Genomic DNA, 24,322 nt, shown 5'->3' on the forward strand with positions numbered 1-24,322 from the left:
AACGGCGCAGATTTTGCTGGTCCCCGAGGAAGCTGAAAACAATTATATATTTTATGGCTGAGGGGTTAGTCGCGCCACATTAAAGTGAGTATCTCTCCGTCCCTTGGCATTTCATGTGATTGTGATGTGTATCTGTAGAGCCGCACGCGTCGATTCTGAGGAAAATGACGTTTACTATTCAGTGAGGGAAGACATGATGTGGCAAGCAGAGATGGGGAGAGAGAGATAAAGACATGGAGAGAGAGAGAGGGGGGGGGATTAAATGATGGCGACCTCGCATGGACTACGGCGTGGCGGACTGATCGGGCTCGTTTGGTGAAATCACATTGCACTCGAGCTCGTGTTCCTGGCTTGAGGGATGGTTTGGTTTATGGGTTTATTGGGGTTTAACGTCCCAAAGCGACTCAGGCTATGATGGACGCCGTAGTGAAGGGCTCCGGAAATTTCGACCACCTGGGGCTCTTTAACGTGCACTGACATCGCACAGTACAGGGGCTTCTAGAATTTCGCCTCCATCGAAATTCATCCGCCGCGGCTGGGTCGAACCCACGTCTTTCGGGTCAGCAGCCGAGCGCCGTAACCACTGAGCCACCGCGGCGGGCCGCTTGAGTGATGCGTCGTTCAGCTACCTTCAGTATATATGCTAAGAGTATGCCTAAATATCAGCATTAAAATATACATTTAACGAAGAAAACATCGCAGTCACGAGTGTCTTGCATTTGCCGCGAAAAATGTTTTAAAAACTTGGAATGGACACATAAGCTCCGCGTAGGAGTATGGCGCGATAGCCTTAACGGGACAATGGCCACACATGCGGAATTGGTCATTCTCCGTTTTACATTCATAGGTCGCTGGAGTCCTTATACCCCTCCCGGGGCAGTGGTGCAGCAGTTAAGCGATGCGCCACTGCCCTGCGATGGCAGGTGTTGCTACTGGTGGGGCTTGTGGGACCCAGGTTGCTCTCCCCGAGCAACCTCTCGCGTCCCCAATCAGTAATTGAATTGCCACGTGTCACAGTGGGCAGTTCGCTCACGTTTAGATGGGCAGGTTGTGATTGCGCCACAGGATCACGTGACCTGTGGCCTGCCTGCCACCTATAGGTTGCTTCTCTAATGATTTTTCGTGAATTTTTCGCTCTCGGCCAACGACACCGAGGCCGGCATTTCTGAGACTCGAGCTTCTTAGCGCTATCGCCTGAATATCGATTAAAAGTGTATATGTTCTCGATTCCGCGTGCGAGCATCATCACATGCTGTGTTTGTTACTGGAAAAATGCGATTCTAATATTTCCTCTGACGGTTCTGTGAAGTCCTCCTCATGCAGTGAACTGCTGCGCGTAACTTGCTTATGTCGACTGCAGCGGCGTTGAAGAACTGCAGGCGATCTTCACTGCGACATTCATTATCGTTTGCTCAGTGTAACTCAAAAGTTCATGATTTTTTCTCTGTGTCGTTCTTTTTCACGGACAATGCACGTACAACCCTCGAAGTTCCAGCCATAATAGGCTGTAATCGGCAAGCCGCTCGTGTTCTTAACGTAGCACGATAGTTCAGTCCGTGAAGAAGATAAGGAGGTCATTATTTACATTTGCAGCGGGTGTAATACCATTCAATTTCGATATGCACCCCGGCCAATCCCCCGCCGTGGGTATGTGCCATTAAGCCTGAGGACATCATCATCATCATCAATTTCGATGCGGCACATGCATAAGAAGAGGTATCATACTTGCGGGAGTTGGAAGATTATTCTACTGACCCTACACCCTGCTGGAACTTTTGGAAACACAGATGACGAAAATTCGATTTCCAGCTGCAGGGATTGTCGAGCAGGCAATCGTATCTAGACAGAACGCTTTTTGCTTCCAGTTGGAAAAATTCCCACTTTCAGCCATTCCCACCTACTCCAGCAAGAAATGAAGCTGGAAGAGTACTTTCAAGCTGGAGTTAGTCTCCCCGTTTTGAACGAGATAACCGTCATTTCCCCGTGAGACCTTTTTGTTGCTGCCACGGAAAGACGAGCATTTAGACAGTGAGATTGAGCTGCATCGGATCAGTCCGAAGCTGCACACATTCGTGGAAAGAACGCCCATTCGTCGTCCCCCTCGGGTCAAACCGACGTTTGACGAACTGAGTAACGTGAAGGTGGAATCCATCTGTGATGTGCATACAGAATCGTCGAGGGATTTTGAACGCGGCGTGTCGACAGTGGTGCGTCGGACAGCGGAGCGCCGCGCGTTCCAGCCCCGCGTTGCGCGGGTGCACGTGTGAATGGTGCGTGCGAGGCAGGCACGAGGAGCAGAGAGTTGACGTGCTAGAAAACCGAGGTGTAGATGAAGACACCGCAGTGGAAGTCTGGTCATTCATTCGTTGGGTCCGTGCTGCCGGGGGCTTCCCTTGGATCACCGACACAAGCCTCTTGCGTCCATTTCAAGTTTGGAAGTGGCAGCCGATGTACTGAGGGTCCGAGCTGCCGAGGCTTCCTTGGATGGGCTGCATAAGCCTACGGTGTTTTGGGACGCCGTCGACGGGGCTGCGGCTTTCCCGCTGGTGCTGCCCAGTTCCTGGGTCGGCTGACGACTCCATCGGCGTCTTCCCGTGTCCCACCTTACCACCTGGCTCTCTACCACCGCTTCCTTCAACGTAACGCCAGCGACGCATCGCAAGTCATCATCCCGCGTCCTTGCTGCCTGCAGGGCATTCCCGTTTCACCTGGGACGCTTCTTATCTGGTGAACCCTTTCCTTTTATCTGTAGTGTTGTACGCGTGTCGAGTGTGTGTTTCTTCTTCGTGTTTTCGGTTTTTTTTTTTTTATTGGCTCCTTTCCTTTAAATTATACATACGGCTTCGTTTTGTTTGATCTGTTTGTTTTCTTGTACGAATCTGCACGCGAAAGCGTTCCCCTTCGGCAAGCGGGGACGCGTCACCAATTCGCGACACCATCACACACTGTACACTTCCAAAGGGCACAAAGCAAACCAGTCGGAAAATTCGGAGAAACAGGAATTGAGAAAACTGCCACAGAGGAAACTAGTGGGAGAAATTATCATACGGACAGCTGTTCTCAAAAGTTGTCAGCCTGTTACGCATATGCGCGGTCACTGCACGCAGCCAAAGCACACAGAGACTGTTCCTGTTGCGTTGAACTAGTGGTTCGAGCATATATCTGCCTCGCAGGAGGGGAGGTGCTGGTTTCGATCCCGTTTTCCAGAGTGAACAAACACTCCACTATTCCTCAAAAGCAAAGTATATAATCTATCTTGCCACTACTCACCAATGGGGCAGAAACGTGGAAGCTAAGGAAGATGCTTCGAAATAATGTCAGTTAATGATATCCTAACTGAGTTCAGGTAAATGAGCCCGGGCAGTGCATGTAATCCGGTGAGCAGACAACCGATAACAGGGCGGATTCCATTGGAAGGCGAACGTTGCAGAGGGTGACATAGTCAAGCATATGAATGAGAATAGGAATTAAACTACCAGGGATAGGATAGTCGCATCTGGCACGGGATCTGGTTAACTGCATGGTGGTCAGTGGGGGGTGCTTTTTTCCTGCAGACAGTAGTCAGGCTGATGATGATGCCGACGACGACAAGCATTACCCCGGCCTTGTGCTCGGTCTCCTCTTGGGTAAAATGCTTGGCAGAAGGGTCCTTGGTCAAACCGTTGTTCGACGGTGTAAGCAATGATAATTAATGTTTCCCTGAACGCAAAGCACTCCCGAAGCCTTCGCCAAGCACCGTCAGTGCGCTGAGACGAGTTGGTCACAGCGTAACGAATGCGAGAGGGACCACGCAGTCCGCTTCGAAACTGGCCCATTCCAACATTTCGAGTCCGAAAGTGTCGCTGCAAGCAGCGTACCTGGTAGCAGCAGGACGAATGAAAATAACAGGTCTTAGACTACGACCCCAAGAAGCCGGTCATGTCAGCCAGGCAAGCCAGGGGCCAGCGCGCACGACTCCGTGTCTCGGCCGACCGAGAAAACGGCCGACCTCCATTCTTCTCGGGTGAGGAAGAGGAGGACCGCTGACGCCACAAGCCGAGGAGGCGCCCGGGTTTTTCCTCGCCTACTGCTGCTCGGCCATCTTTCTCAGGAGGAAGGCCGGCCCCGAGGCGAGAGGCCTGGTCACACTGTGCCCTCGCTTCCGCCCCGCTGACCGTGTCGAAGAGAGGGAAGCGACGATCGAGTGGCCCCCGTGGGCCGAAACAAAAAGTGGGCTTCCCGAAACCGGAATTCGCCTCGATACCTGCTCTCTGGCACGCCGCCCCGACCGGAGGCTCGATCGGTGCTTGGTGGCACTTAACACCGCGAGACGCAGCGATAGAGACAGAAGACAGCGCAGGAGAAGAGACACAAAATGAACGAGTGACATAGTATTCCCTCGTTGGGACGAAGCGTTCAGAGCAATGCACTCAAATTTTTCAACTTGCATCGCTTCCTTAAAAGAACGTCTTGCTGGGCTTGTTGGTAACTGTTCATCTTTGGTTACTTGCGCTTCTTCCTGTATTTCTGCCTTGTGTTGTGTCTTTTTTCCGCGCCTGTAACCAAAGATCTCTTCCTTAGTTATGCGGCAGTGAGCAGTACGTGCAAGTGTGGGAATAAAGGATCTATACGTGGAGCGAACTGTGCGCCTGCACAGATATACTTGACTTTGACCTATATCTCTGTACTTAATTTAATTAAGGACGAAATTTCTTTGTGCCATGTTTAGTTCAATGTTAATAGTAATCACTGCTTTATTTGAAATTACTCCGCCTTGGAGGATTCCCCTAGATACATCGGATCTTTGCGTTTGCTGCTCTTCTAGTGAAAGACGTGCTCAATATCAATCAGTGCTGTTTTCCTGCGAGAGGTTGACGGCTAGTAGAGCGCGTCCTGTGGGGCTGTGCAGCTTTTACCCGCGACCTCTTCCACCGTTTCGTTGGAAATAGAAGCGGCGGCATTAAAGGACGCCGTGCACAACGTGAAATAGATAAGTGAAAGTAGGACAGGCTCGTAACCAAAAGCGTTCTTTATTACACTGCGTACGTTGTCAGCCGAGTGGCTGTGCTTTTCGGATGGTCTCTTCACAAACAGCATTAGCCGACTACCGAGCAAAGGACAAACGCGGTTTTCTAGTTGGTAGCCAACCTGACCGGCAAATCATTCTCGGCCGAATGGTGGCTGGCAACATACCAGTGCAATTCGGCCAGCGTACCTGAGCCAAGCATGCGCTTAGGACTTAATGCCGACTACGAAGGAGGGTAGGTGTGACGTCAGGCCCGCCTGAAGCCAGCCAGGCTCGAATAAAGCTGCGCACTAATTCAGTAACTGTTATCGTTTAGACTTCTTTTCACTTTACCATTCGGTATACGCCGCTCCATTTCATAAACAATTTAGATAAACACTTTAAGGAAGCTTCTTTGATAGCTATGCAGAAACTGCATGTTCTTGCATTTTATGAAGAAATTGCCTTGATATGCTAGCTGAGCTCTCATACCTTTATACGCCTAATACAAAGGTGTGCTGTTGGAGGTGAATAGATAGATCTGTTGCTGACGCATGGCTTCGTTTCTTTGTACATCTCGCATTGCAGCGTGTTCTTTGTGGTGTGGATCGACCACAGGAAATTGTGTGAAGAGTTTTTGTTCTGACAAAACGGCTTAAATGTTGCCAGTTATTTAATATTATGACCTCTGTTATGCTGTTATGCCTAGAGTTTCTGTCTACAAATTTCTAATAATATAAACAAATTGTGATGGCGTACCCTTTAAAAGCAAAGCCATGAATGGTTTCCGCTACTGGATACTCCCAAGAGTTTTCCAGGGCCATGCATGGGCAGAAAACCGCCGGTGATTGGAAAAGTAGGCGGTGCGTTGGGTGTGCACGACGAGCCGACGTCGTCTGCCGATAAATGGCCAATCTAATGCCAATATTCATCCGCATACTCGGGCAACCCGAGGTGTTCTATATAGTCGGCCGCAATGCTGTCGCCAATCTTCGGCCCACCACACTTTTGTCGCTTGGGTGTGCTGTCAAACATACACATTTTGCCTCCCACTTCCTCACCCGAACTCTATCAGCACTGCAGGCGGTACAGGCAGCACTAGAGAGTGCCTCGTTTGATTGATTGCTTGATTTCTACGGGCGAAGTAGCGCAGAGGGTTACGAGACAAGCCCCATTGTGCAGAACTTTGGGTTGACCGTACGTTCACCCCTGGTTTCTCCCCTTTCGTTTTTCTTATTTAAGTTAGTTTAGTTTATCGGGGTTTAACGTCCCGAAGCAACTCAGGCTATGAGGGACGCCGTAGTGAAGGGCTCCGGAAATTTTGACCACCTGGGGATCTTTAACGTGCACTGACATCGCACAGCACACGGGCCTCTAGAATTTCACCTTCATCGAAATTCAGCCGCCGCGGCCGGGATCGAACCCGCGTCTTCCGGGCGAGCAGCAGAGCAGCCGAGCACCGTAACCACTGAGCCACCGCGGCGGGGTTATTTCACGTCATAGCTCCCGTGCGCGTTAGCTTTGGATGCTCCGCATCATCAACCCGCGTCATAGAAGGCGTGTCATTGAACGGAAGGACCCTGAGGTAAGGAGCGAAATCGAAAGGGGTCTTTAAAGCTACGCGCGACCAGACGCACTGTGAAAACGTGGCGTACATCGTTAGCACATTTGGTGCGAGTGCGAAGTACCTGTCGCTGCCGTGCGAAAAAAACGCGGTGAGCGATACAATGCGCGATATAATAAGCGGCAGTTGTCAATTAACTGCTCTTCCTAATTTATTTCTGCCACTGTGGTGGTTCAGTGGTTAGAGCGCTCGGCTGCTGACCCGAAAGACGAGGGTTCGATCCCGGCCACGGCGGTCGAATTTCGATGGCGGCGAAATTTTGGAGGCCCGTGCACAGTGCACGTTGAGAACTCCAGGTGGTCGAAATTTCCGGAGCCCTTCACTACGACGACGTCACTCATAGCCTGAATCGCTTTGGGACGTTAAACCACCATAAAACTAAATCTCTTTCTTTCTTTCTTTCTTTCTTTCTTTCTTTCTTTCTTTCTTTCTTTCTTTCTTTCTTTCTTTCTTTCTTTCTTTCTTTCTTTCTTTCTTTCTTTCTTTCTTTCTTTCTTTCTTTCTTTCTTTCTTTCTTTCTTTCTTTCTTTCTTTCTTTCTTTCTTTCTTTCTTTCCGCGCTCTTCGCGATAATGAGGCGCCATCGCAAAAAGAAAGCAGGTGAGGGAAAACGTTATCTTTGCGCTCGCCAGGCATACAACCCTTTCCCACTCTTCCTTCTTCCCGAAAGCCTTGTTTTTCACCCAAAGCTGACTCAACTGACGCGCGCACGTGCGAGACGAGAACCTCGAAAAAGAGGAACGGGAAGGAGGAACTAAAAAAGAAAATAAGCGAAAATAAAAAAAAAACGCAGCTGGCAGCGCGCGTACGGGCTTCTCGCTCCACGAAACACCGCGGAAAGAAAATGCTTCGGTGCAAACCAGAGCGCGCGCGAATAATAAGCCTCGCGAATGTAGGTTTGGATGCCGGCAGCTGCCGCCTTTGCGCGTTTCGAAGGCAACGCACCAGTGATGCGCGCAGTTGTTCCGCCACGGGCTTGGGAACTGCCACACTGAATGGGAAGCAACTTGAGGAACGGCGTTCCACGGGCACGCATAGCCGACGAAGGTGCATCGAGGCATGCATATAAGCACGTGTCAGTGACTTCCTCACAGCTCGGGAGACTTCACGCTGAGCTGTATTTATAGTTGCTTCAGCATTGTAAGCTACTGCTGCGGTGAGGAAACGATCGTTCATCACCTTTACACATATGTATGAAAAATTGAAAGTGGTTTTGAGGAAAGATTTGATTTATTGGGGTTTAACGTCTAAAAGCGACTCCGGCTATGAGGGACGCCGTAGTGAAGGGCTCCGGAAATTTCGACCACCTGGGGTTCTTTAACGTCCACTGACATCGCACAGTACACGGGCCACTAAAATTTCGCCTCCATCGAAATTCAGCCGCCGTGGCCGGGATCGAACCCGCGTCTTTCGGGCCAGCAGCCGAGCGCCGTAACCACTGAGCCACCGCGGCGGCGTTGAGGAAAGGAAATGACGCAGTAACTGTCTCACATCTCTACGGACACTTCAACCGCGCCGTAAGAGAAGGGATAAAGGAAGGAGTGAAAGAAGAAAGAGGTGCCGTAGTGGAGGGCTCCGGAATAATTTCGACCACCTGGGGTTCTTTATGACATCGCACAGCACAGGGGGGCCTTTTCAGTTTCGCCTCCATCGAAACGCGGCCGCCGCGATCGGGTTCGAACCCGGGTACTCCGGCTCAGTAGAAGAGCGCCTTAACCACAGCCACCGCGGCGGGTACATATGTGTGATCCCATATTGTTTTCGCGGAAGCTTTTCAGCGCGACTGTGCGTGTTCAGTCATCTCGTACCCTCATGAAGGACGGTCGACCGTCGAAAATCGTTGGATAAATAAACCAAGATAATCGTGCCAGTTGGGACCTTCTCATTCTGAGTCTTCCCATATATATATATATATATATATATATATATATAATCATGCTTTTACAGCGCCTCTTCATCTCCGTTTTCCACAACTGCCACATGTAAATGTAGAAAAACACAAGAGCACGCGCTCTTACGGCAGCCGCGAGCTCAACGAAAGCTACGCGCCGACACTTACTTCCTCGTCTAAAACGCAGACTCGCGAGTGAAGCATGAAGTGCGCGCAGGAAAAATAAAAGAGAGAGAAAATAGTGGGACGCACCTGTCGACTCTTCCTCCGCGCAGGTACAAAACTAATCCAAAGTGGACAGCAGCGCTTCTTCAAGCTCTGGCCGCCGTACGACACAAAAACACTTCACTTTGCATAGAGATGGATCCGGACAGGGCGCAGAGAGTGGGGCGGCAGCGGTGTGATATTCTCCCAGGCTTCCTTCGTCGGGGCGATGATTCTACGCGGGTCCGAGTTGGCGGCGGCGGTCCTTTAGTCGAAGCTTCCACCGTGGGATACGCGCCACCACCACGCAGTGCGTACACCTCCGCCGAAACTAGAACAGCGCCAGATCTTTGAACTTGTCCGGTGGCTTTCCCGTTAGGTTTTCTCTCTCTCTCTCGCTGTCTCTCCCTCCTTTACGCGGTCGCTTTATGCTTCCCTCCCCTACCCCGCGAGAGGAAGATATAATGAGAGAAAGGAGGACGTGGTGGAGAGAGAACACGCAGACACGGCCTGAAACCCAGTTATTCTTCTTTATATATAGCATCCACCACCTGGCCTGTGCTTCCCGAACTCAGGCAGAAACGAAAATCTACAAGGAAAGAGAGTCGCACGTAGGCTATCAGCGCAGAAAAGCGAGTGGGGTTTACCCATTCGTTGCGTACTAAAGTCCAGCCCTAAGCATGATGCTTGTCTTCATTCAGTGGCCGGCTAGTTCAGCGAATCACCAGTATTATTCGATATAAGAAGGCTACGCATGGCTATTCTTGCGAGGAAAGACGATTCCACGGTGCCGTAAGCGTCAACTGTTGGTCACTTGGCTGATTGAGATTGTCAGTGAGCGTTAGGTTACTCTTAGTTCCGGACTGCAGCAAAGCTTAGATGGGAAATGACTGAGCGGCTCCTTGCCTAGCATAAAGTTGTTTCTCGGAGAACTCACGAAAGCCAACGAAAATGCCTAGCAGACGACGCCAGCGCGCGCAACCGCCGCACGAACGCGCGCATGCGCCATTCGGGCCGCCAATGTTGCCGTGCTCTTCCTCGGACACGAGGAGCGGTTCAATGTGGAGAGATGCGAGATGATCGCGATGCGACGAAATGTCCGATAGGGTCACGGCGGCTTCCGGAGTGGCCGTCGTGCGTGTTTACAGCGCACAGAAGTTAAGAGAAAAACAGGGGCTTTCAACTGCAATCCCGTCAGATGCGGCTGCCGCGACCAAGCGCCGCTCTCTCGCAGGGGTTGCTTGCGTCACGACCAGCTGAGCTTTCGGCCAGCCGCAGATGCGCGCCGACAGCAGCGGCAGGCAGCGAACAGCAAGCGCGCGAGTGCAGCCGCGGCGTTGGCCTTATCATGTCCGCACGCAGCTCCGATTATGTGGCGTTTGCGGCATTGTAACCGTTGACACATCTGCTTTTTGTCGCACGTACTACTGCGTGCGCGCCGCTGGCGAACGTGCGGAGAGAGCAGCATCTTGACACCCGTGAGGCTGCAACCAGACTACCGACTGTTGAGCCCGAAGCAGGAGCAAGCTAGAAGCTGCGGAACTTGTTTACGCGTCCGATTTGTAGGGAGCGATAACCTCCCGGCGGAAGAGCGGCGATGTCAAACCTCTACAATCCAATAACTGCTTGCCTAAAGAAGGTAAGGCGATGCATTTTTTCCCTCTGTACCATGCATACTGTGATCGAAGCTTGCATGCAAGGTCTGCAGCGTTTCGTAATGTGGTAATTTGAAATAACGCGACGAATTTTCATTCTGCAGCCTGGACGGGAGGATGCTAACGCTGTCGAGGAGCACGCGAAGGACGATGAAAGTAAGTCGGCATGCGGATGTAGCTAGCTGATGCAAACAGCAAAAAAACGGAGTCGCACCTGCCACGCAGCGCTCGCGCATTTGGTTCGCGCGAATTCGTACCGAGCGACCTCGTGTCAGAGGTGCCGCTTGCCCACGGTCTACGTACGGTGTTACCGCAGCTTTCATTTAGTCTCCGTATCGTATCCGTTAGCATCGTTACGGGAATCGCCTGTAGCATCCTACTTGCAAAACAAAATCTTTGTTGCCGGGTGCGCATAGTAAAATTGGTCTCGAATACTCGCACCTACGTCAAGAAAGCTGCGTGCACGTATGGATCGCTACTCGTGGATGATCGGAAGGACGCATTCTCTTACATCAGTGGGCGCGTATAATTGCTGGCCGTGAGCATAATTAATGCACGTTTCGGCGCCAGCGAAGTGTCTTGCAGCTTGGCCACAGTCGTTGTTTATACTTGCAACGCAGAGAAGACGTCGACGGATGCCAGCCCGAATGCAGCTCCCGCCGGCTGGATTCAGGGCATAACTTCTGGCGTCTACAACGTTGGCGCGGGAGGAGCGAGATGGGTAGCGTCGACGACGTACAACGTGGGAGCCACCGTCCTAAGCACTGGGTCTCAAATCGTTCGCAAAGTCGGCACCCGTAAGGACAAGACCAAGAACGAGTGACACGCGCAGAAGCAGCACGAGCAGCTGATCAGAAGAGGAGACAGCAGCCAGAGTCGATTTACCTGTCCACGCGGATAGCTTTACTGGTTGTTTCGGGCGGCATTCAGTGCAAGGAAGAGACGGCAGCAGTTTTGTTCATATTATGTCCTTGCATTGCTAACGGAGTGCTATGAATGTTGATGCATGCTCTACATGGTTTGTAATGAAAGTGCCCTGACTCGCTCATTGTTAAAGGTGAAGGAGGGTTGACATACAAGTGGATCAAGTTGGCATTAGTCATGTGCTGGCCACATGACCGCATGTTCAGTTTGCTTGAAATATGGTGCACTTCCCGTGGTGGTGCTTGTAAATTGCGTAACTGTTTTGAGGTCTACTAGATATTGCGGCTGGCTTTTCTAGCTGCACATTTCATTCACACGGTGTGGACTATATTATATGCCTGTTAACTGTCACTTTTAAATACGGCATGCTTGTGTGAAAGCCCACATGACCAGTGTGCCTTATAGAAAACACTGTGGTCTTATCTTGGCAAGCTACATGCAGTTGCCAATCATGTGGAGACACTTTTTTTCACGGGCATTGCTTGGATATTGCTTCTACAGCTTACATCTCCTTCATCTCGCATCTGATCAACAGCCCACAATGATGGGCTTTTGAGCTGTAGTCTGTTGTCTGCGGGGCTTGTGCATTTGTCGGGTGGCAGGTTCAACAGTATCTTGTACAGCATATTTCTCAGCCTCTGACATATAAGGTCTGCATATATGTTGCATGTGGCTTTCTTTTTATCAGGTTCATGTTCGCTTGCAAACTTGCTTTCAAGCAAATTTGTATGCCCCTGTAAAACGCAACAAAACAAAGTATTGAGAGAGCAGTCACATTATGGTGCATTCAGCTTGCTCTGTAGAAACAGGCATTGCAGGAAAATATTATCTACGCTCATTTCTCAACATACTGGTGTGAAAAAAAGAAGCTGAATCATGTAATCTTGGCAGCAAGCATTCTTGAGTTGCATCCTGTGTTAGGAGGGTTCATGCTGCTATTGAAAGAAAATTTGTTAGCTTGCTTTAATTTCTGGCAATTCTTCGTAGCAAAGCAACAAAATTGTGAACTTGAAAGGAGCTCAGTCAAATTTTGCAGTAAAAATGTTTGCCATGCAGCGTCCTTGCTATGATATTTTCACAGCTTTGCTGCAATGACCGAGTCATCTAAGGAGTCGGGGAGTATTGAATATTGCGTGCAAAACAGCAGCTATCAGCACAGCCCATGCCAGACAGTTAAGGTCCTGCTGATTGCTTAGCCTCCCCTTTAGTTCGCGTTGACAAAGGCTGGCTCTCTGCCTTGTAACCAGTGCCAATGTTTTGCTGGAGCATTCAGAATCGCAGACATTCGCATCTACAACACCCCCAAAGTTCAAATGTAGCACTAGTCAGCAGTAACTGCCTTCAAAACTAAAGCCTTCCAGGGTGTTCAAATGGGAAGTGTTGGAGAAGGCAAAAATGCCACTAGGCAATTTCTAGTCAGGACAAACGTGATGTTCCGGTCATAACTGATCGCACCGAGAGATTCAGCATTTCCTGCAAAGATCAAAAGTGACTAGTTAAAATTTCGCATCGCAAGGTTTTTCTCGGCTGCACATACAGAAGGGTGGCAAGAACCCCAAACTCTGCGCCAAAGGTTCTGAAGAATGTTTGAGCAAAGCACTGCTTTTTTTTCCAACTTTCTGACGTTTAAGTGCTCTCCAAGAACACTCCCTAGCATGCAACTCTGTGCACGCAAATACTCATCAGTAACACAACAAGCAAGCAACCAGTCCAAATGTGCATTTAATGTCGTCAATATGGCGTCACACACGGCTTTGGAAAGTAGCATTCAAATGAATAATGCACCACTTGTTCGGGGAATGGGATTAAACACACAAGCCTTCAAAAATGAGAAAGTAAGAAAGGTGGTCTGAATAGATACACAGTATTTGAAAAGAAACAAGGTGAACTCTACGCATGACTTTTTTTGCCATGTGGACGTGGGCCATGTACTGTACAGGTTACAGCAAAATAAAATGTTGCTTGTTGCCTATTTTGTATGGCAGCTACAGCATTCGTTTGATGTTTTTATTTACACTATGTACAGTGACTCATCATAAATAGAAGCGCAGTGCACTATACAAGCAAACACTCGGTGTCATGTCCCAGATATACAGCAATGGTTCCACCATTCTGCAATTTGGTTCGAAGGTGCGACAACAGCCCGGCCCGGATTAAAGCGACCCAAGCACCCTTCCGGGAAATCTTAATGACATCTGAAAGAAAACCTGTCGCAAAGTGCACAGCCGATCACGTTGAAGTTCAGAAAATTGATGCTTGCCTTTTCTTGAGCAGGGGCAGCCAAGCTGGTTCAACTTTCAGGCTTAGCAGAGACCTCATCAGTCACTGGGAAGACTGACCAACATGTGAAACTGCAACAGGCACAACAAATCCACGCTCCGAAGCTATGAACTATGTCACATGAACAAGTCGACAGACTCCACATAAAAATTCCTGCTTTGAAGAAGCAGGTGTGTGCTGTACACTACACATCACAGCTACTTCAGTGTTCATGAGTACCTATCATGATGATGAAGTGTCGTTTACGAAGCTTTTAGGACTGGCGGGATTACAAGTGGTAGTAAGGGTATGGGGTCACACACATAGCCCAGCAAGCCCTGTGCAAAGGGTGAGCTGATGGGATAGAGTTAGAAGTCTTGTCTGTTCTGCCATGCTCTCACCGGTAAGGCACTGCATCTTTTGACCACCGTCCTGGTATCCCTCTGGCATTTTTTTTCTTCCATGTGCATGCCACGCCTTTGCACTAGCCTTGCCACTGCCTGACATGGGCATGGAAAGGTCCTACAAATATTAACCCAACAAATTTTCTTCCACATCACTTTCCTCTTAAGATTTGAACCCTTCCACCAACCCTTCTTCAGTCCTGCATTACATGAAAAAAAAAAAAATTCTCACAGTGAATGGATGACACTCAGTGAATGGATGACACTCAGGTAAAAGTCTAGTATACAAAAGACACAAATGCACTGGCAGTAACATCATGCTTTCCTATTATTCTCATTGTCTCCATATAGCTGCAGCAAGTTGAAGTGGCAACCTTAAACGTCAATTCATAAAGAATTAAAAACACCCGTGATTCTAATCATCTTTACAGCACTATTAAGTTTGCCAATTTGAGGACAAAAATTACCAATTTGTGAATTTGTAATGTGCTATTAACACATTACTGTAAAAGTTTCCATCCTCTACCATTCAACAGGGAGCTAGGGTTGACTGTCAGCCCATGCAAACCTCTTTTGCTTACTGTGTCATGTTTTTCGGAACTTGATGTTCACTCTTATAGGATGCATTACACAAATCCATATTTGATCATGCTTTGTTCGGCCATTAACAAAAAATGTACGCAACTAACAGGCATAGCCAATCAGGCAGTTGAGACTGTGCTAGGAGTACTCCAATCACCCTACTGCCAAAGTTCCTGGCTCATGTAGAGTCATGGACAAAGTTAGCGGGATGTGGATTAGCGGAAAGCAATTTATTTCTCCGTTGCCTGGCTAGTCAGGCAATTGATGTTTTTCCTGCGAATGGAGCATTCATGTTCCCTCGTTATTCAGTACTTTTCATTGACCTGCTTTGCTTTACTTCACAGAAATTTTTTTTTGCCACAAACCCGCATCGTGCAAGCCTTTGTCCATAAAAGACTGCAATGAGATGCTGGAACAAGCTGGTTTGGTTTGGTTTTATGGGGTTTAACGTCCCAAAGCGACTGAGGCTATGAGGGACGCCGTAGTGAAGGGCTCCGGAAATTTTGACCACCTGGGGTTCTTTAACGTGCACTGACATCGCACAGTACACGGGCCTCTAGAATTTCTCCTCCAAAGAAATTCTAGAGGCCCGTGTACTGTGCGATGTCAGTGCACGTTAAAGAACCCCAGGTGGTCGAAATTTCTGGAGCCCTCCACTACGGCGTCTCTCATAGCCTTAGTCGCTTTGGGACGTTAAACCCCACAAAACCAAACCAAACCAGCTTGTTCCAGCATCTCATTGCAGTCTTTTGATGCCTTTTTTAGTTTACCATGGAGACTTAAGCGCAAAACTCTTTAGGAGGCTAGCTGTTTGCGCAGAGACTTAAACTGTCTTTTTCTTCTTTTCATTGCTCGTCGTCGGCAGCTCCGCTGGTGTTTATCCAACACGCTGTGTTTGCACTCCCTTCTGTTTCTGACTGATTCGCAGTTTTCAATCTGCGATTCCTTACTAACTTGCCCAGCCTTCCAACTTAGTGCATCTTCATGCATAAACAAAACAAAAATCTGTCTGGGTTACAATCCCAATAAATAGTACAATAGTTTACTACAGTAAATAAATCAATCACTGCACTTTTGCAGGTAGTGGTATGTGTCATCCGAAGCGAAGCAATCGTAAAAATGCAAAACTAACAAAGCGAAAATTTGTGGCTAGTCAACAAAATATTTTGTATCTGCACATTTCGCATCCACATCAACTAGGCTAGCTAGCAAAAGAGCAGCTCTGCCACGTAGCTTTCTGAGCAACTTACATGATTACAGCAAGCTGCAGCAAACCATTACGAACAAGTCTGATACTACCCCTGCCAACATGACTAAAACAGCGATCATATGAAAACACTGTACAAAGACTGGCCATTATGAATGCACCATCTCTACAATCATGTGATATCGCCTACAACAGCCAATGTTCACAGCCAAATCATGAACTTTTTCTTCACAAGCATGCCACGCTAGCTAAATGCATTCAAACAGAGGGGAAATGACGGCTGGCTGGCCTTACACACACACACATACAGCCCAACAATAGGCAATATGAGTGATGATGACGAGAACGTGATGGTGACAACCTCTGACAATATGATAAGGGAAGGAAGGGTGAGCACATTTACACAGCATCCATCAAGTCCAATAGCTCTCTCCCGAAACTCTGCACTTTGTGTTGGTTCTCACTGCCCCGTTGAAATGAACTTTTAGCTCACGCTCAATGCCTGTGTTCTCTACGGTGAAGAAAAAGGCTTCATGCCAAATGATAACTGAGCTCAAATGCAAAACGATGTTGTGTGCGCATTTCCTCATCATGGTTCATGGCTGGAAGCAGCAATCTCTCAACTGTTGTGCGCTCCTGAAGTTATCAGGGACTCATCAAATTCTCAGTTACGTCTAACACTGGCTTACCGTTATACACTGGCTAAATTATCAAATGGTTTTCAAATTAATATTCCGGCTAGGGGGATAATGAGCTTGCAGCACTAAAAAGTACTTCACACTACTTATTGACTTTAACATGTTTTCATTCCCATCAATGACGAGACCATGCTCGCTGTCCTTAGTTACGAATGAAATCATGAAAATAAATATAGATATGAACATTAATGGTTCTAGCTTCTAGCTCGTATGTCAAAAAAAAGTCATACCCGCCTTATTCAGGCGTGCTCCTGATTCTAATCAGTAGCTAGACACTGAGGTAAATAAAAATAAATTTTTGTAAATTTTTGCATCCAGCTTGCCAAGTCTGGGCTGAGGTTTTGTAAACTGTACCCCAAATTGGCTGCAAAAGTGCAGAAAAATTTCAGGCAAGAGCAGCTGTGAGACAAGCATTTTCAGTGTGCTAATTAGGCATTGTTTAGAAAACTCAACCCTATTATCTAGCTTGGTTTTGCTATCAGTGTAGCGCTGGACATGCAAGAAGTACACAGCAGTATAAGACAATGGTGGTACACTAGCAGACTTGCTCGGCAATTCATGGCATAGTTCATGCTACACAAGCCGTTGGCTGACAGTGCGAATTTGAGAATCTAATTATGTCACAAAAACTTCACAATCTTACGAGACAACTAGTGGCAAACGCATGATACTCTATCAAATTTACAGTGTAAACTGAGACCTTAGACTTATCCAACACTTTGAGATGTCTGAGTCAGTTTACTGCATTTTTACTATCCCATATCTGCAATGGCAGAACATTCACTTCAATTGTTAACAGTCTACTTCAATGAAAATATTTTGAGAATTGTTCGCAGTTACATTCTACTTCAATATAAAAAAAAAGAAATCACGATTTCTACATCGAAATACGTACGCAAACAGCACAGAACATGAACAATTACAGTTCACAACACATAAACCGAATCGAAGCTTCAAGTCAATTTCACATATATATATATATATAAAATCAAGATTTATACATCGAAATACTTACGCAAACAGCACAGAACATGAACGGTTACAGTTCACGCCACATAAACTGAATCGGAACTTCAAGTGAAATACTCGGTGCAGCGTAACATCAACATAGTACCATGGCATTCAAGATTTACAATGCCCTTGCTTATGCAACTTATTATTCACTACGCGCAAATTATTATTGGAAGCATTCAAATTACTCGAACACCTCTCGAGTTTAGTCCCAAAGGATAAAACTACTAGAAAAAATGTGCGCTTTTATAGCTTCGTCCTAAATCGTAAAGTTATAAATTCTCGCAGAAATACAAATAAATTCAACAATTAGATACTGACAGGATCAGGCAATCAGCCAAACCTCGCTGCATGCAAGGTTAGTTAAGTTAAACCAGGTAGATCTGGTTCTTTCCTGCCAAGCTATGCTCACCAAACTGCAGCTTGTGGACTTATCCTATGTTCTTAAAAAAAGAGGGCCATGTGTCCGCCTTCCCTGATCAGAATGTCGAGCCGAGACTTGAATGACGATGAGTGCGAGGGGGTCAAGAGGAACTGTGCGATGTTTCCTTGCCGAGAGGGGGAAGTGCAGACGGAGGAAGAAGGTCGCCGCACATCACGCACACAAACCACGGACGCCACTGAGGGAAGGGGGGGGGGGCTAGTCGAGTCACATGAGGGTCACCATGCTCTCATCACTTTCACCCTCAGATGAGTCCTCGGCAAGTGCTGCGACAACACGCATTCGCGACTTGGCACGTGCTGTGGTCCGCACACCTGTTGGAGGCCGTGGGTCCGCACAAAGGTCTGGGTCCGGCACCACTGGGTTATCACGCAACACGTCACTCGGGTCTTCCGGACCGGTGGGCCCGGGTGGCCGCTTGCGGCCCTGATGGAAATAGACACCACCTCAGTTATGCATACAATGGCCACCAAATAAATCAGGTGAAATGCTGTGGTTCAACAGCTGGGACGAAATTCAAAAAGTTTGAGAATAATATTTGCTATTGGATTCGATTCACACTGTACTTTTACCATTTATAGTGTTCGGACATATTTATCATTAAAAAATTATGAAACTTCTGGCTCATTTAAACTTGCAGCCAAGCATCGCGGTGTCCCCAAACGGCGCTAGCTAGAAGCAGCACCTTATTCCAGTCAGACTGTCATATTACTTTTTTCACCGAACAAAATTATGATATTCAAAGATTGGCACTAAAGTTTATAGTCCAGAAAATAAAGTTCATTACTATTACATGCGTCCCTCTTCCCATCTTCAATTACTGCCTTGTAGGCCTTACAGGTACAATAAATTTTGCAGATAACGAGTATAGTACAATGTGCGTTCAACAGATCTGTTTCTTTCCGCAACTGTTTCGTGAAAAAGCATTTGTTTTGAACTCAGCAAAAAATCTGTATTGAGAGTTTAAATTTGATATAAAGTTCATTACTATTACATGCGTCCCTCTTCCCATCTTCAATTACTGCCTTGTAGGCCTTACAGGTACAATAAATTTTGCAGATAACGAGTATAGTACAATGTGCGTTCAACAGATGTTTCTTTCCGCAACTGTTTCGTGAAAAAGCATTTGTTTTGAACTCAGCAAAAAATCTGTATTGATAGTTGAAATTCGATTCAATTCACAACCATTTTTCCCAACCAAAAATTTGATATTTGCACACCCTCATTCAACAGCTTGGGACATTCAAGGTAACCTCGCAGTGCATGAGTGTGCTAGAAGAGGGAAGTTCAAATTCATCGATTAAGCTTATTCAATAGCAGTAATGCACACAGTACCAATACAGTAAAAGCTCGTTAATTTGACCCCCACTAATTTCAGCCGGCCCCTTTTAAAGGGGCCCAGAAACACAATCTTAGTTAACTGTTTTGACTGTTGATTGCATACAGTGAGTTATAATGGTGCTATTAGCGTCGGTAATACCGCGTATATTCCATTTTTTAATATTTTAATGTCTTTCCAAAAACAACTTCATGGCTCTGATGGTGTCGCCACACAGTGGCGGGTTTTTAGCAGCGGATATGACATCACCTGGCGCGAGCTTGATGATCGGACAAACAGTAAATATACTGCAAATTGTGTGAATAAATAGAGACACATTTTGTCACCTGTCTGCGTTTTATATTAGATCAACAAAAACAACTTGTTTGTCTTAGATAAAAGCCCTGCAAAGCAAGTAAAATAAAAATACACCACCAGGGGCGCTCTGGCATGGAAACGACGCTGTCAGCCTCAGCAAGAACGAGTTAGAGAGCAGGCAACCATGGAGTACAAACTTCCGCGACGTGCTCTGGCTGGCTGTTTTGATTAGTTGCGCCAGGTGCCGTCATTGGGAGAGTGAAATAGGAGCGGGAAGCCCCGCCAAAATCGAGTTGAGGGCAGCGTGTTGTTTGCTTGTATTTTGAAATTTCTTCACTGAATAACTCCCGTTCCTGTGCATCGATTCCTGTAATTCTTTCTAAGTCAGCATCTGTGTGACATAAAGGACCCACCTGAAGTATAGCCGGTCTCCCCCCAAGCAGTGTTTCGCAGCCCCTTTAAGGCGTGGCACGTATCACGCATGCAGCGTGCGAACCCGCAACTCATCACTCCCGGTCACAGGCTAGGGGCATCACATTGGTTACCTCAAACAGGCTCCCGAAGGAAGGCCGCGTCCAGTAAGACTGACGCGAAGACTGGCGTCTGGGTCGCAATAGCCCTATTTAAAACCTGAATTCCATGCTGCAGAGTCGCTTGTGGCCCGCACATCTTTGACAACAACGCGCAATGGCAGATGTGACAATGAACGGACAGCCCCGTCGTCTTCGAGTACAGTTTAACCGCTAAGTTTTGGTTTCACTTTTCTGAGCTTCGGGCCAGCCTGCAGTGACAGCGGCTCGATCGGCCAGCAGCAGCCAGCCAACTTGCGTCTCGGATGCTGCTTGGTGCGTCGCTGGTGTTTTCTTCCCGACCCCCCTCCTCCCCTTTCTTTTCCACGCTTTGCCGCAGCGCAGCGTTTCCTTCGTTTCCGTCCGCGCGGTTTCATTGTCACAATGCGCTAAAGCTGTTCGTTCGTAATGTGTCGCTTGAAGTTCATGCAGTGAAGCCTCCTCAACCACGATGCTGCCACTTGTGAGTGGTGTGATGCGGTAGCTGCAGAGCTCCACCGTTTCGCACTGTGAAGGATGCTGAGGAGGCCCTGACAATACTGCAGCAGCTCTACTTTCACGCTCCAGACAGCATGCACGCATTAAAGCATTGAGAGGAGCTGAAGTGTTATGGGCCAATGTATCTGCAAAATCGCCATCCGTTTGTTCCTAAGAACACGAGGTTGCACCAACACTAATTTTACAAGCGTACATTGCACACAAAAACACAAAAAAGTGGGCTTGCAAACTGTCATTCAGCACACCGGCACTCAACAAAGAAGCCACGTTTTCTCCAAAAATAAAGGCTTTCATAGTTTCTTAACGAATGCATGTATCCTGTATCGGAGAACAAGTAACCTGGTTGCATATAGGGGTGGGCCAATTGCCAATTTTTGGGGGTCCTTCAGAATTTTAAGTTTGAATGGGCTCCCTGCTGCATGGCGAATTTGGGAGTCCTTTGGAATTTCAGATTTGGCGATGCTCTCCGATTGGTTCCTGTGGGTTCCACCTTTTCCCGGCAAAACTGGTTCAAACCAGATTCTCCCACTCCTTTTTACACGACGGCACCTTGTCATGCTAAAACTGCAAATCCACCCACTACGGCAGCTTAACACAGGTGGGCTAACTGCCACATTTTAGAGATGAGCCAACCACTAAATTTTGAGGGTGGCCAAAGGGGGGAATTTTGTGGTGGGCCAACACCCAAATTTTGGGAGATGGGCCAAATGCCAAGTTTTGGAGGTCTTTCAGAATTAGAAGATTGAAAGTGCTCTCTGCCGAATGCTAAACTTTGGGAACATTTCGGAATTTCAGATTTGGTGGTGCTCTCTGACTGGTTCCTGTGGGTTCACATAACCCTGATGATGTCACCTCTCAGTTGACCAATCTGGTAACTTCACTATGGAGAAACTGGGTGGTTTTTGCAAGACGAGATTCTAAATGATTCGCATAAAATAATTCTAAGAACAACTATGGTACTGCCTAATGTGATATTCGAGCACAGCTCTGTCTGCTTTGGCGGTGCAAATGGCAGGGTCCTCTCGAAAGCGTCGCCTAGCCTCTGTTCAGGCAGCTCATTTAGCAGCAGTGGCAGACAAAGCATTTTCACTGGTTGCGTCGCTCATTCTTAAGAACTGGCCGAGACTGTTTTCTAATGTATTATAAAAGCAGAGGGTTTATACTAGAAAGAACGCTATAAGTGGCGTGGCTGACGCGGACAATCTATTGCATCCAGCACATTTCACAGCATCACTCGCCAACGAAGCGGAGCTTGTGTGAGTGCGTGCTGCCGCAGGCAGACCTCCCGTCCCTTAGCCACCCTGCCTCCACTATGCAGTGGTGATGGACGATGGCACACACCACTCTGGCGCGATCTATGAGCGAGCAGCGGTACTCTCGTTCGCCCGGTTGCAATGGCAACACCGCTCAGCCCACGAGCAGGTGCCTAAGAGCTGCGCTCTAAAATCATGCGCTGCCGTTGCACCCAAGGTGACACCCAGTTGTGCACGGCAATTCGTGGAGCGGGTAACACGTGACCATCTTCATCCCACTGATGCTGCTGTGCTTGCTGCTGCTGCAGCCGAGGGGACAGAGATGGTCTTGTGCGCCACGGAGTGATATGCACAGGTGGGTGTCGCCTTGCGCGTGCCAGTACAGCAACTTTCGAATCGCATGTGGAATTGCCAAAATTTCTTGGGCCACAGCACTGAGGGTAATCAGTGTTTAGAAATTCTAAAAACTGACATGGCTATCACTAATGGCCCACTACAAACCTCTAAATGCAACCAGGGATCTATCGGCGGTAGTTAGTTACTAGGTAACATCACTCATCACTTCTCTGACATTCACCAACAGTGGTATTATTACACCTGAGAAGCCGTCTTTTTACCCCAAAAAGCCTATTTTTATGAATTTGTGGTGGGCTTTCCTGAAACATCTGGTATGACCTCTCTGCCAAAATGAAACAAGTTTGCACTGGCTGATAAAGTCAAGGGACAGTGTTTTGCCACAATGCTGATGATGCTGCAGCAAAACGTACGAAGAAAATAAAAATTATATGTACATAATATATATGCAGGCGACATTTCCATATTTCACTCATTCTAAGAAAGAAAACCATCTTCAAGGCTACCAACCTGCTGCTTTCCTCTCCCGGCAGTTTGGGATGGGGCTGTGCTAGCGTGGCTGTCAAACTCTTCAAGCTCGTGGAAGTGCTGCTTCCTTGACAATAGTGTTAGGCTCAGCGTGTCCATGCCCTCCTCCATGACTCCATCCGTGGCAAGTTCCACATTGTAGTTGTTGGCCTGCATGCAAGCGGAGTGATGAGGCTCGCACAATGCTAAGCACACGCGGGCGCTCCTGCATTCATGACGACCGCACAAAGGGACAACCCACCAGCTGTAGAGTGGAGGCAAAGTATCGCGGCACCTCCCAGACTGGCCGGCCCTGGCAAATCTGGCGAAAGTGCAGCGTCTGCTTGGACGGCGCGTCCGAGAAGTGGTCTAACACTTTGCTGCAGTAGGTGCGGATGTTGAAGCTCTCCCGCTCCTGCACAGCAACGTTAAAAATGCCATTCCGCCCCTACTGCCAACGGTAGAGGCACCAAAAGAAATGTCCAAACTATCTGAACGTCAACCAAGGTAGTACACGACGAGAACACAAAATAAGCTTCCACAGCATGCATGCATGCATTTCATGCATTGTTACAGGTCGTTTTTAAACAATACGTGTCTTAAAATTTTTCACATGTTTTCACAAGATTGTGCTTAGATTTGAAGCGTTTCTTGCTGCAGTGCGTCCCTTGGCTACGTCTGACTGTGTATGTACGGACAGCTGTGAGAAATTGTCTTTTACCTTTGTAGCCCTGTACACAAATGCCCAATGGGTCATTTGTATGCATCGAAATAAATAATAAATCAATAAATAAGTAAATAAATAAGACGTTATGACACCACCAGTTGCGACAAACGGTTGCGTCACATTTTTGTCACGAATGTCTGGAAAACCGGCGCCACAGTGAGGTCGGCCAGTGGGGAGTATACATAGGCACCCTTCACTACGACATCCCTCATAGCCTGAAGCAACGGGACATTAAACCCCCATAAACTACATTGGTAAACTTCGAATTAAGCCAACACCACACACACATCAACCCACCCCCTCCAATCTCCTGCAGCTTAGTGTGCCTATGTGGCCTCGCTGGCAGAGTGCCAGGCTGGCGACCTGAGGGTCGAGAGTTTGAATCCCACTGAAATTTAATCAAATTTATGTAAAATCAATTTCCTTATAAACTTAAGTTGTTTGAGACATGCGCCACCTTTAATTCACATCACTAATCCTCTATTCAATTATTTCCATTCCAGACATACACAAGTGACGTGGATTTTTTGACACAACACCGCCTGGACAACGCCAGGTCTTCTACTCAACGGCAGCCTTCATGCTATGCGTTAGAATGAACACTTCAGTAAAAGTGAAGCAGCAGTGAGGAAACAGAGCATGACGTGAAATGGTATTGTGTGTCAACACCGTAAGTACCGATTAGTACATTCATCGCTTAACAAACGAAGCACTTCAAGAACATTGTCTCCCACACTACCTCTTCAATGTCAAGCAGAGGTCTAATTCGAATTTCCCACTCGGCAACCCTCTTCTGCAAATCGGACAGCTGGCATTCTGACAAAGGCTCCTGGAAAAAAAAAGAACACATGAAGTCTATCCACTACAATCCACAAAATTCCAAGCACTGGGGAT

The 24,322-nt window shown here is 47.7% G+C and overlaps 3 protein-coding genes across 4 annotated transcripts in view; 1 reads left to right on the forward strand and 2 right to left on the reverse strand.

The window, feature by feature from the left end:
• The window catches only part of LOC149371371 (alpha-tocopherol transfer protein-like), a 45,586-nt gene extending 34,830 nt beyond the window's left edge, over positions 1–10,756 (reverse strand). The window contains exon 1 of the mRNA XM_089565552.1: positions 8,751–10,756. The gene's annotated coding sequence lies outside the window, so the exon portion shown is untranslated. The remainder of the gene's footprint in view (positions 1–8,750) is intronic.
• LOC149371372 (uncharacterized) lies at positions 8,612–13,274 on the forward strand. Its single transcript, XM_089565558.1, has 3 exons — positions 8,612–10,341; positions 10,462–10,513; positions 10,978–13,274. Exons 1-3 carry the CDS (start codon positions 10,300–10,302, stop codon positions 11,178–11,180), a joined length of 297 nt encoding a protein of 98 aa, XP_089421684.1. The 5' UTR covers positions 8,612–10,299; the 3' UTR covers positions 11,181–13,274.
• A 2,262-nt stretch (positions 13,275–15,536) lies between these two features.
• Positions 15,537–24,322, reverse strand: part of LOC149371373 (condensin-2 complex subunit H2-like) — a 71,395-nt gene continuing 62,609 nt past the window's right edge. For both annotated transcript variants that reach the window (XM_089565547.1, XM_089565538.1), the window contains exons 15-18: positions 24,168–24,257; positions 22,964–23,116; positions 22,705–22,872; positions 15,537–18,310 (exon numbers count right to left, since the gene is read on the reverse strand). In XM_089565547.1, coding sequence (XP_089421673.1) covers positions 18,092–18,310; positions 22,705–22,872; positions 22,964–23,116; positions 24,168–24,257 — 630 coding nt within the window. In that variant the 3' untranslated portion in view covers positions 15,537–18,091. The remainder of the gene's footprint in view (positions 18,311–22,704; positions 22,873–22,963; positions 23,117–24,167; positions 24,258–24,322) is intronic.

Source organism: Amblyomma mixtum, chromosome 1 (genome assembly GCF_055824585.1).
Source record: "Amblyomma mixtum isolate Tamu chromosome 1, ASM5582458v1, whole genome shotgun sequence".
In the NCBI taxonomy this organism is placed as follows: Eukaryota; Metazoa; Arthropoda; class Arachnida; order Ixodida; family Ixodidae; genus Amblyomma; species Amblyomma mixtum.

Bases quoted from the DNA above. Each gene is read 5' to 3' on its own strand.
- LOC149371372 (XM_089565558.1), top strand. From the start codon at position 10,300: ATGTCAAACCTCTACAATCCAATAACTGCTTGCCTAAAGAAG. The intron at 10,342-10,461 runs GTAAGGCGATGC...TTCATTCTGCAG, and splicing joins TAACTGCTTGCCTAAAGAAG to CCTGGACGGGAGGATGCTAA. The intron at 10,514-10,977 runs GTAAGTCGGCAT...CTTGCAACGCAG, and splicing joins GCACGCGAAGGACGATGAAA to AGAAGACGTCGACGGATGCC.